At 41.2% G+C, this 13,212-nt stretch overlaps 1 protein-coding gene across 6 annotated transcripts in view; it reads right to left on the reverse strand.

The window, feature by feature from the left end:
• Positions 1-11,250, reverse strand: part of CWF19L1 (CWF19 like cell cycle control factor 1) — a 30,066-nt gene extending 18,816 nt beyond the window's left edge. The window contains exons 1-6 of one of the 6 annotated variants that reach the window (XM_025992026.2): positions 11,048-11,250; positions 8,162-8,246; positions 7,265-7,343; positions 6,408-6,509; positions 3,914-4,128; positions 2,400-2,518 (exon numbers count right to left, since the gene is read on the reverse strand). In XM_025992026.2, coding sequence (XP_025847811.1) covers positions 2,400-2,518; positions 3,914-4,128; positions 6,408-6,509; positions 7,265-7,343; positions 8,162-8,246; positions 11,048-11,070 — 623 coding nt within the window. In that variant the 5' untranslated portion in view covers positions 11,071-11,250. The remainder of the gene's footprint in view (positions 1-2,399; positions 2,519-3,913; positions 4,129-6,407; positions 6,510-7,264; positions 7,344-8,161; positions 8,247-11,047) is intronic. The other 5 variants (XM_025992034.2, XM_072739765.1, XM_072739764.1 and 2 more) reach the window with 5 other exon arrangements.
• Between the last annotated feature and the right edge of the window lie 1,962 nt (positions 11,251-13,212).

Below are 13,212 nucleotides of genomic sequence, written 5' to 3' on the forward strand. Positions count from 1 at the left end.
GAATAAGTCAGTCAGAGAAAACAAATACCAAATGATTTCACCCATATGTTGGAATTTAGGGAACAAAACAAACACAAAAAAAAGAGAGAGACTCAAAACTATAAAGAACAAACTGGTGATTGCCAGAGGGGAGGTGGGTGGGGGATGGGTAAAAGCAGTGATGGGGCTTAAGCTTATACTTACTGCAATGAGCACTGAGTGATGTATAGAACTGCTGAATCACTATATGATACACCTAAAACTAATATAACACTGTATGTTAATTTTACTGGAATTAAAAAAAAAAGTGGAAGGGGGAAGTTCAAGTGCCAGAGGGAGAAGTGAGTACAGAAGAAAGTAAAAGTGGCAAGATTCAACCAGAATTACTGGCTTTGAGATGGGGCAAGAGGGCCATGAACCATGGAACATTAGCTGACCTCTAGAAACTTTCTTTTTTTTTTTTTTTAAGATTTTATTTATTTATTCATGAGAGAGAGAGAGAGAGAGAGAAAGGCAGAGACACAGGCAGAGGGAGAAGCAGGCTCCATGCAGGGAGCCCGACGTGGGACTCGATCTTGGGTCTCCAGGATACACCCTAGGCTGAAGGTGGCACTAAACCACTGAGCCACCTGGGCTGCCCTCTAGAAACTTTCAAAGGCAAGAAAACAGATTCTCCCCCAGAGCCTCCAGAAATGAGAGCTCTAATTCAAATATTAAACAATTCACCCATCTAAAGTAAAATACTTGATAGTTTTTAGCATATTCACATTATTAGCAGTCACTCCACATTTCCCCTCCAACTAGGCTTGGCAACCACGACTCTACTTTCTATCTCTATGAATTTGCCTATTCTTGACTTTTTTAATGTTCTTGATATTTTATATAAATCCAACCATACAATATATGGTCTCTTGTGCTTAGCTTCTTTGATTTGGCATAATGTTTTTTTTTTTTTTTTCTTTTTTTTAATGATAGCCACACAGAGAGAGAGAGAGGCAGAGACATAGGCAGAGGGAGAAGCAGGCTCCATGCACCGGGAGCCCGATGTGGGATTCGATCCCGGGTCTCCAGGATCGGGCCCTGGGCCAAAGGCAGGTGCCAAACTGCTGCGCCACCCAGGGATCCCCTGGCATAATGTTTTCAATATTCACCCTTGTAGCATTTATCAGTTCTCCTTTCCTTTTTCTTGAATAACATTCCAAAGTACAGATATATCCCTTTTTCTTTACCCATTCATCAGATGACAGACATTTGGGTTGTTTCCCACTTTTTGTCTACTGTAAATAATGCTGTTATGATCATTTGTGTACAAGTTTTTGCATGGGTCAATGTTTTTACTTCACTTGGAACAGAGTGGAATTGCTGGGTCAGACAGTAACTCTATATTTAATCTTTTGAGGAACTGCCAACAGTTTTGTAAAGCATCTGCACCATTTTACACTGCTGCCAACAATGTATGAGGGTTCTGATTCCTCCACATCCTCACCAACACTTAAATTATACTTTCTGATTGTAGCCATCTTAGTGGGTATCAAGTTGTGTCTCATTGTGGGCTGGACTTGGATTACCCTAATCGCTAATGACATGAGCATCTTTTCATGTGCCTACTGGCCATCTTTTCATGTGTTCTTCAGGGAAATGTATATTCTGATCCTTAAAAGCTAAAATAGTTTTTATAGATTATTTTAGAAATTATCCATGCTCTTTACCTGTGAAGATAATTCAGAGTTAACTTAATTTTATCACTTATGAAACACTGGTTTTATTGTCTCTGCAAGACGTGCTTTAATAACTCCATCTCCAAACTCAAACTAAGAAAAAAGTAAAAAAAAAAAAAAAGATATAAGTTCTTAATTATCAAGTTGAAATACTTCTGAATTGATTAGGCTGAGACAAGAGTTTTCATGACTATACCAGGAGTACTGGTTTGACCTGATTGAAACAGGCAACAGGACATACTATGTTACAGGAAGCTGTGAGGATGAAACAGTATAGTTCCTTCAGATCTGCACATCTTTCAGGGACTGTATACAGTCCAATCCCCTAAATTTCAAATTAGGAAACAAACTGAGAAGAGTTAAATAATTTGAGAGCCACTCACTTCCGTGCCTGAGTAAACGAAAGGAATGAAGATGTTACATGGCTAAGATGAAGAGAAGTTCACAAAGAAGATCCAAGGCAAGGGACACCTGGGTGGCTCAGCGGTTGAGCATCTGCCTTCGGCTCAGGGCATGATCCTGGAGTCCCTGGATTGAGTCCCACAACAGGCTCCCTGTATGGAACCTGCTTCTCCCTCTGCCTATGTCTCTGCCTGCCTGTGTCTCTCTTTCTCTCATGAATAAATAAATAGAATCTTTAAAAAAAAAAAGAAGATCCAAGGCAAATTCTCCAAAAAGCCAAAATAATGCAGTGCTACTCACCGATAGGGCAGCCTCTCATAATAGGTCTTTTCCAAAGCAGCAAAATGGTATCTTGGTTTCAAGTCTGTGGCCAGACTGGAGACCAAAGCAGAGCCACATTTTTTGGTATCCACTTCTCCCTAGTAAATAGAAATTCAGTCATCATAACGAACCTAAAAGTTTTTTTCTACTTTTTTCCATACCTGTGGCAATCAGAAATCTCAAACACGGAAGAGGAACTAGGCTATTATAAATGCAGAGATGGGAACCACTGCTGGACAGCCAGGGGTTAAAAGGTAAGGTAAGCCCTCCACACTAATATCCAAAATAGGATTTACTATGATCTTTTTTGGAAAGTGATATGTCTCTCTGAAGCCCACAGACTATGCTTCTATAATTTGCTTTGTTGTGTACCTATAGTTCTGACAATACAGACAGTCCTAGTCAATGCAAAAAATAAAAATTAAGAGCTAGCTTTCAGGGCCCCTAGGATCCAGAGATTATTTGGAATGGGACATTCACAGACTTCATGACATAAGCCTGCAATCCTTCATTTTGCCTCAGCCAAGAAAGGTGTAGTTTGTAGAAGGACGCAACCATGCCCTTGTTAAAGTTTGTAACATAAAATTTGTCAAAAATACTAGGTTTATTCCTCATCCACCCCTAGCTTTTATTAACAACAAATTATGTGATCTCTCATCCATAATATTATTTTAAGAACTTAAGAGAAGGTATTAGCTGGAGATAAAGAAGTTAGCAAAATTAGTTTTATACCAAGTAAAGCAAGAATTTCTTATGTCCTATGCTTGCTTCCTTTAGGTTTCTGCCGAAGTGCAGGGAATTGGCCTCAAGGTCAGATCTTTATATCACTATCACTTATCCCATAATAATTCCATTAAAAAAATGTATTTTGAAAGCCAAAATGCTACAATGTGGAATGGAAGGTAAGAGAAATATAACTGTAGAGCTGCCACTAGCTGTAAATCTTTTCACTAAAAATTAGTGAACCCTCAAAACATATTATGAGGAAGCCTGAAAGAAGACATTGAAGCAGGGAAAATAATTTAAAGAATCATTCATTTATAATTAAGATTTCAGCAAGCCCATCTGTGAATTGTGCTTTCATAAGATCAACCAGTTTTAAAGTTTTTGCTTTGGTCAGTTGATATAGTTTTAAGTATCCTGAAGTAATTTACACAAAATTTCTACTGAAAGGTACTAAGAGCTGAAATACTCAATATAAAGAGCAAAAAGGGGCAGCTGGGTGGCTCTATCAGGTAAGCATTTGCCTTTGGCTCAGGTCATGATTCCAGCATCTGGGATAGAGCCCCCAGTTGCGCTGGGCTCCCTGCTCAGCAGGAAATCTGTTCCTCCCCCTGCCCCTTCCCCTGCTTGTACTCTCTCTCTCACTCTGTGCTGTCTCTCTCAAATAAGTAAATAAAATCTTAAATTTAAAAAAAAAAAAAGAAAAAAAGTCCCAAATTAAGTTAGTGCAATTTGCTTATAGAAATTCCAACTGAACAAGCACTACTCACAGAAGAATTCCCAAAGTTCCCCACATACTTGGGCCATGGGGATGTGAGCAAGATATCAACTCCCTTAAACTGGGATGTTGAACACAGCATTGTCCTCAGGGAAGATACATCCTTGGGACTAAAACTGTAACCGGGGACCGGCTCATTTAAGGACTCTGTCCCACTGAGGTACACAATCTGCAGCCCCGAGCTTCCAGTGAAGATACCTTTACGACCTGGGTTCAAAAAAAAAAAATGGACAAGTTTTAGTCAAAATTGCAGAACAGAGTATTATAGTGATAAATCTCTCTCCCCATGCCATGAGCCCCCACCTCCCTGCCATTCAGCATGTCTAAATGAGCACAGACTCTTCTAGAGCCTCTCTTCTGCCTGCAGGGACTCAGTGGTGGATGGCTACAACTGTGTTCCCATTCAGGGAGAGTAGCCCTTATGTGGAGGATGCTGGACCCCACAGGCTGGTCTGTTTACCCCAGGTACCTTACAAATGAAAAAAGTTGGGAAACACTGATTAAGAAAAAGCCTTCCTGCCTTCTTGAGAAGGCTCTACATGGGTTAAAAGAAACCCAGACACCTGGACTCAGGGAGAGGCGGTGAGGAAAAACAAGCAGCAGTTCTGAGAAAAGTACAGTCTAGAATGCATATGCTCTTTAAGCAGGCAGCAGCGTATGACAGACGGCAAACATGTGGAAAGAGCAACTGGGCAAAACTAGAGACTCTACCCTCTTTTAAATATATTCCTGGCTTGAGCCATTAAACCTACTTCTTCCTGTTGCCTTTAAGACCTAGCTCCATCAACTTTTACCTTCCTTTCACCTACAGAGACTCTTCTCAGTGAGCTCTTTCCACTCAGAGAAGAACAGAGTACTAAACATACTAATGGACATACTAAGCAATAAAAAACCATGCCAATTAAAACACAGATCAACTGATAAAGGGAACACACAAACTAATTGAAAGAGAAACCGCCTTTTCTTCTATTTCCAATTTCTCAAAAATGCAGTCCATGCATTCTAAGGGCTTCACTTCTTATCTCCTGAACCCACTGCACTCTGGTTTCCCTCTCCTACCATTCTCATAAAGGTCGTGAATCGCCCTGTAACTGACAATAGTCTCTCCTGGTTTCTGAAACCACTCTCTCTTCATTTAGAGTCTGAATTTGATAAGATCTTTACCTCCCCCCAACACTGCTCTAATCACTCTTTGCCTACGCCTGGATGAAGATATACACCCCCCACCACAGAGCTGTGCTTTCCTTCTCATTATATTTCCTCTGAAACCATATGATCCTTCTCACTTTGTTTTTCATCTTTTTGGGACCAACTCCCCAAAGCCTATTCCTCCACATTGACCTTGCTTATATACTCTAGAAAGATCGCTTCCAACTATATGTTGGATGATCTCCCAACACTTCAAGCTCACTATCACATGTTCACTATCAAGTTCATTGTTTGCTTCTCCTACTGGATCTCAAAAAATCTCTTTCACAGAAATAACCCAAATACCTCCTTGTTCTTTCCACTACTGGCACTAAAGTCATATGGTAAAATGGCTGCCATAAATATCTACAGTGTCAATCTTAATCCAATCTAATAACTACTGCAAGAACTGGCATAAGTCAGGCCTATGTTAACATCTACAACAAAAGGATTTCAATATGTGTATCTCACAGCAATGGTTAAAAACAACAAACAAAAATCTGTCCCTCAATTTTTTGCCTGAAGGAGCCCCATATGATTGAAGCGAGAGAAGATTGCTTACACAAGGGCCACAGCCAGATGTAGAGAATAAAGGCCAGTAAAGAAACTGTAGAAGCTTTCCAGAGAAGTCAGAGACCAAGAAAGAGGAAATGTGAAGAACAGTGGAGTCATTGTAGAAAAAAATGAGTCGAATAATCCAAGAAGCCATAGCCAGATGGCAGATAAGGCAAAAACAAAAACAAAATCTGACAGTGCTTTTTTAAATGCCAGATACTAAAAAGAACCACTAAAAGAGATTTGGTGTAAAAAGGGAACAACTTTAACCTGAAATTAAAAAGTGGACCAGAACCTAAGAAGGACAAAGGGAGTGAAAAATGTGAGAATCAGGACTAACCACTTGAATTTCCAAAAGCTCAGTGAGACATAGAGCTATAGAGCGAGTTAGGAATCTAAAAAGATGTATATATCTAGCAATGTTACATGGTGAGACCACAAACATGGAATTTTTTTCAACATAATTTATACCTTAAGTACTCCGTATACTACAAATAGTTTATTCCGTGGTTGGCTGCAGGAGTATATATTGGGTTGTGGGAGTACAAGGAGATTGGGAAAAGGAGGGAGAGAATACAGAGGAAAAAATGCTAGAGTCTCAAGGGTAGAGACACAGACTTTGGGAAAGAACCCCATTTTCTGGGCAGTAATGGCAGAAGAATCCAGCCACAAATTTCCCAGGAGACTAATTCCTGAAGACATTTTATTATGTTGGTTACAAACACAAAAAAATATCAACTTACCCAGATAAGTAATGTTTTCAGCTAACTCACACCCATCAGCATCTTGGAAGTATTTTACTGTTTCCTGGTTATTAGCACCCAGCACATATGTCTGAATGGGAGCTAGTGAGAGAAACAGACATGAGACCATACAGTTACCAGATCTGCTTTGGAATTTGAGAAATATTTCCCCATAGGAAAAATAATCATCGTAAAAGCAATGAGCCTGCAATCCTATTTGTGGAACATGCTGAGCACTTGGGATATCCTATCCAACCTGTGGCCTGACTAATAGTTATCGTTGGTTGATGAAGTGACATCTTAAAGAAGATGGTTACTGTATAATAAGAGAAACATAGACCCTAAAGAGCTTCATAAAAAAGCCACTCAGACTGGAAAAAGGAAAGGACACATATGGTTGCATTTCTTCAATTCCTGCCTACTTAGAAGAGAATGATTTTTCTTTTTTTTTTTTTTTAAGATTTATTTATTTATTTGAAAGAGACAGAGCATGCATAAGCATGAACGAGAGAAGGGGCAGAGGGAGAGAGAGAATCTCAAGCAAACTCCCCACTGAGCACAGAGCTTAAAGTGGACCTCAATCCCACAACCCTGAGATCATGACCTGAGTTAAAATCAAGAGTTGGACGCTCAACCTACTGAGCCATCCAGGCATCCTGAGAATTATTTTTCTAAACCAAACCCAACCAAATCAAAACATGAACATTTAGATGTATATAAGCATCCTTCCCAGCTCCAGGTGGAGCTCAAAGGGAAATTCTTAAATAATTAATATGTATGAAAAACAATCCAGCAAGAATTATGTAACCTTAAAACCTTGTTAGAAACCATTTGTTAAATAAAAATAATTTCTATACCTTTCTTGATGCCAGTTTTATACTTCTCCCATTCAGCATCTGGAGTGGAGCCAAAGAAATTTCCTACACACAACAGCAGCTAAAATGAGTTTTTTAAACAGATATGAGATTTTTTAAAATTAAATAGTACATAATTGATATTAACATAATCCAGCTAAATAGCCTACTTAACAGCCTCAAAGTAGGTTTTTTTTTTCCTTAATCATTTGCAGAATCTCAATATATAATTCTTCAGCAGCAACTGCAGTAGTTGATCTGATTCTATAAATTACTAAATTTTGGCTCGCTGGCCATTAAACTCAAGCTGGGATGGGGAGGAGGGAGTCAGGGAAAGATGGAGAAATCTACTTCCAAGAATCTGTCTTGAAACACAAAACTTTAAGTACTAAATACCCTGAGAGATATAGGGGGAAAAACCACATTCCTGACTGTTGTCTTTACTCCATTTTTAACCCATGAACAGCTTGTCCCCATACCTAGAATACTCTTCTGTTTCCTGGGGGCTTACATTCTAGTTGGCAACCCTACATAACATTTATATAAGGCTCTTCAGTTTGTGAAGCATTTGCACATGTTATCAGATTTAATCCATACCACACACTCATGAAATACACATGAGGTTCCCAAACCCAGGGGCTAGAATCACCTGGGGAGGTTTTGCTCAACTGTTTTCAGTTTTGTGCACAGTAAGAAAGTAACATTCAAATTCAAAAAGTATAAAAAAGTACAGAGGTCTCCCTTTCCCTACCATTCCACAGCTACTAAGTTCCTACCATCACTCAGTCTAACAAAAAGGGAAAGTATGCGTTCAACTGAGAAAGGAATAAAGTCCAAGCTTTATTTCAGCATGTTTGAGTATAACAGTAAAATTAGATTCAGTAACAGGAAATGTCTTACATCAAAGTTTCCACTTTTCTTCTGAATTGCTCGAACTCTATTGAATAAAACATCAAACTTTCCTTCAACATCTCCACATGCCAAGCTGCAAACAAGAGATAAATGTTAAGGGAGTCCAGGAAACATGAATGGCCTCCCGGGCTTGGTACATACTAGTCTTCCCGGATAAGGTAGGTATGAGACTCAGTTCCTCTGAGGTACTGGAGAGGTTCAGCACATGTGATCTTGGGGCAGCTCCACCTAAAGGTCACCAAAACTTTCAACTCACCACATCTAAAAGTTAGTTTATCATTTCCTCCAAAATGGAACCAACTTCTTCTCCTCACTTCCCAAGGTTTGTGGATGGCTGTTTTGCCAAGTTGGTCTTCAAGAGTCAAAAATCCCCCATCCAGTCATCAAGTCTCATCAATCCCATTTTCCAAACATCTTTCACATTCATTCCACCCTTTTCCTTTCCAATGCCACTATCAATCATCCATTTGACAACCATGTATGGACACCTACAATATGCTAAGGCAATATGCCTGGTACTATGCGAAGAACACATTAGGAGTAAAAAGGAGAAAGATTTAGTTCAAACCTCAAAATGCTGACAATCAGGGAAGGGGAGACACTCTGATACAAACTTATATGAAGAAGGCTACAATAAGAGGTATGTGTAAAGTGTTAAGTGTTAAGGGGCAGAGACATAAAAAGTAGTAAGAGCTGAGGTTTGTAAGACAGACTGGCCCTAAGCTGTGAAGTAACTTATTCTATCACCTTATATCTGAGTTTTTATAATTCTGACTTCCATGGTTTTCTATTTCTCATACCAATTATTGATGTCTTTGAACTCATCTTGAAATATTATAGTTCTTATTGTTCTGTCAGTATGCCTTTCTCATGTGTCCATATCACCACAAACATTTTCAAGCTGGGTAGTGACATGTTTTAGAAAGTTCATTTTAGTAACAGTGAAAGATGGTCTGGAAGAACCAGTAACTATAAGCAAAAATATTAGAAAAGGGCAATATTAAGTGAAGACAGGAAGGACAGAAATGGATGAAAAATTTTAAATTCTGAACACGTGAACACAAATTGAACTGAGAAGTCAGGCGGGAAATGAGGGAGGGGGAAGAATGGAGGCCACTCCTAGGCAGAGCAATTAGGAGTCCTGTGACATGGCAGAGGCAGAATCAGAGAGAGATCCAATGAATCAGGTACTGGATACAAAGTAGGGAGTATGCTAACATTTATTTCTTCTAAGGCCTACTCTTCTTCCTACACATTAGGAGTAAAAAGGAGAAAGATTTAGTTCAAACCTCAAAAAGCTGACAATCAGGGAAGGGGAGACACTCTGATACAAACTTATATGAAGAAGGCTACAATAAGAGGTATGTGTATATCCTATATAATTATAGCCAACAATTTAATGTTCTTTCCTCAAAAACATTAAGAGAACTCCATTGCCTGCAGAGCTACTACATCCTTCTACAAGTCTTTGATCCTTCGAATTTCCATAGCAGAAATCTCCCCTATGGTCAGTTTGATCACTCTGTCTCTGCCATTCCCTAAGGTAGTTACCTTTCCTAAAAGCCCCACCCTACCCACTCCGAATCTAAATTTTTCCCACCCTTCAAGGCCCAACACATCTCTAAAGCCTTCTTGACTGGCTCAGAAAGTCACTTTCTTCTCAAACTTCAGAAACCCATACAGCATCTCAGAGCAAGCTCTGTAACAAACTACTATGTGTTTTTATTTACCTTCTGAGCACCACCTCTTCTAGGACGCCATCGAGTCCCTACCAGTCACCAACTACCGGTGCTCCCACAGGAGCCTGCACTTCCTCTATCGTAGTAGTTGTCACATGGAATTAAAATTGTTTCTCGGAGAGCCAGCACCCTGTTTGTATATCCATCTCAAAGTTCACCTCCCCAACTAGGACCTTTCCCAGTGTTTCCTATTCCACCGAAGGGCAGAAATCTAGGATCCCACAGTGCCAACTCCTTCTCACAGCTAAACCATCTCCAAGCCCTGTTAATTTCAACTCCTGCACTTTTCTTCTACCATCACTCTACCTAACCCTAGCTGCCCTCTTCTTTGGCTCTGATTTGTGCTCACACCGCAGCCAGAATCGCTTTCCAAAAAAAAAAAAAAAATTGATCCTGCCACGGAGTTCTTCGGCATTTCAAGGACTTTAGAATAAAGACAAAAATATTAACCAGGGCTCAATCCTCCCTCTCCTGATTCTTACAATAAGCTCAATACCCCTATTTTATCCCCTCCCAAAACCCTGAAGCTTTTCTTCCTGACGTTTATCACCACCATATTTTTACATTCATCTGGATTCTTTGATTGGTATCTGCTCAAGACTCTAAGCTCCGTGAAGGCAGGAACTCCATCTGTGCAATGTCTAGCACAGTGCCTGGCACACTGCGATTGTTTAATAAATATTCAATAGGTGGATGGAGTTCTTCACTCCAGCGCCTCCTCCTCCCCAAAAAAGTGCGCCTGGGCAGGAGCCCTATCTATCTAGTCTGTTCACAACTGACCAGGGCCCACCAGCGGAGCCCACGGCTAGGAACTGTTGTCAGTAAATAAACGGGGGGTGCGGAGACGTGAAGGGGAAATGTGTCAGAGGCCTGAGATGGAGGAGGCCTGACGTTGGGAGCTTCCGCCTCTTCCAGCGTGTGTCGCCGAGGGCCCCCTCTGGGAAGCGAAGATAGACCTGCTCCGGCCAGGCAAAGACCCGGCCTGGGCTCGCCAGCCGCTCCCACGCTCCCACCCCCGCCTTTCCCTCCTCCCGTCCAGGCGCGAGAAAGCCCCCGGCCAGCAGGTCCGCGGGCGCGCGGGCGCGCGGGCGCACTCGCACACGGGCGCGCGCGCCGCCGGGCTCCGGTCACTCACAGGCGCAGCGGTTTCTGAGCCATTTGTTCCAACAGCCTGGACCAGCACGACCACCAAAAATTGAGACGCTGAAACCACACTCCCCTGAAAAACGCGGCAGCACTACGCTGACGACGCGAGGGCACCCAGCCAATGAGGGTTCGCTGATCTACGGAGAGCGCCGAGGGACAGAAGCCTCTCTGCGGGGGCTCGGCGCTCCAGAGGAACCCAGGAAGGGGAGCGGGAGCGGGAAAGGGAGGGCGAGAGGGAGGGGCGATGATACAAAAAGGATTCCAATTATGATTGTTACGGAGCAATTGAAGTTATCGAGCCACGAGAAAGTTTTGGATACAACGTTGGGCCCTAACCTAACCTAAGCTAACCGTATCAGTCCAGCGGGCAGGACAGTCAGACTCCCTGTGCACACGTTTATTTGGTCAGTTTTTAACCCATCCTAAAGTTAAAAGAATAATGGTGATCACCTGGACACAGAAAGTGTCAACAGGTTGCCACATTTTCTTCCTCCCTTTCCCCTTCCTTCAAGGTGCACAGCACTTCTCTTCTCGCTTTATCATTCGAAATTGCAGACATCAAGATTACCTCAGCATGCATTTCCTAAGAATAAGGACATCCCCTTCATCACCAAAATACCATTCACAGACCCAAGAGAATTAATTAATTCAATAATATCATCCATATGATTAATACATCCGTATTTAAAGTACTCCATTTGTGTATCCCTCCCCCAATTTCTTTAATAACTGAGACTTGTTTTAATTCAGAATACAATTAAGTTTCTATCTTGTATTCAGTTCCCTCTCTAATCTGTTTAAATCTACAGTGGCCCACGGACCCTTTTGGTTTTGCCTCCATGACACTGGCTTTTTAAAGATTTTTTATTTATTCATGAGAGACACAGAGGGGGGGGGGGGCGCAGAGACCTAGGCAAAAGGAAAAGCAAGCTCCATGCAGGGAGCCCGATGCAGAAATCGATCCCAGGACTCCAGGATCACACCCTGGGCCAAAGGCAAGCGCTCAACCGCTGAGCCACCCAGGGATCCCGACGTTGACCTTTTTTTTTTTTTTTAAAGAATTTTTTTTTTTTAATTTTTATTTATTTATGATAGTCACACAGAGAGAGAGAGAGAGAGGCAGAGACACAGGCAGAGGGAGAAGCAGGCTCCATGCACCGGGAGCCTGACGTGGGATTCGATCCCACTTAATGGGGAAAGGATAGTCTCTTCAATAAATGGTAATGGGAAACTGGATATTCACATGTAAAAGGATGAAACTGGACCCCTATCTTACACCACTCATAAGCATTAATTCAAAATGGGTTAAAGTTTTAAATATAAGACCTGAGACTGTAAAACTCCTAAAAGAAACAGGAAGCATTTTGACATTGGTCTTGGCAATAATTTTTCGGGTATGACACCAAAAGCACAAGAAACAAAAACAAGCATTGAAAAGTGGGACTAGGGATCCCCGGGTGGCGCAGCGGTTTGGCGCCTGCCTTTGGCCCAGGGCGTGATCCTGGAGACCCAGGATCGAATCCCACGTCAGGCTCCCGGTGCATGGAGCCTGCTTCTCCCTCTGCCTGTGTCTCTGCCTCTCTCTCTCTCTCTCTGTGACTATCATAAATAAAAAAAAAGAAAGAAAAGAAAAGTGGGACTACATCAAACAAAAAAGCTTCTGCACAGCAAAAGGAACAATCAGCAAAATGAAAATGCAACCTACGGAATGACAGAAAATATTTGCAAACTATCGGATAAGGGGTTAATACCCAAAAAACATAAGGAACTTAATAGCAAAAAAAAAAAAAAAAACCCAGCAAATATTCTGATTTTAAAAATAGGCAAAGGCCACAAGTAGGCATTTTTCCAAAGACTATCAATGGCCAATACGTCCATGAAAATGTGCTATGCATTCTAACTGGCTGATATCTCATTGTGGCTTATCAGTATCTCATACCTCACAACAGTTAGAATGGCTATTACCAAAGAGATAATATTGATGAGGCTGCAGAGAAAAGGAACCCTTATGTACTGCTGGGGAGAATGCAAATTAGTACAGCCACTATGGAAAACTGCATGAAGCTTCTTCAAGAAATTAGAACTATCATATTATCTAGCAATCTCATTTCTGGGTATATATCCAAAGGAAATGAAATCACGAGATATCTGTAC

Source organism: Vulpes vulpes, chromosome 15, assembly GCF_048418805.1.
Source record: "Vulpes vulpes isolate BD-2025 chromosome 15, VulVul3, whole genome shotgun sequence".
NCBI lineage: Eukaryota > Metazoa > Chordata > Mammalia > Carnivora > Canidae > Vulpes > Vulpes vulpes.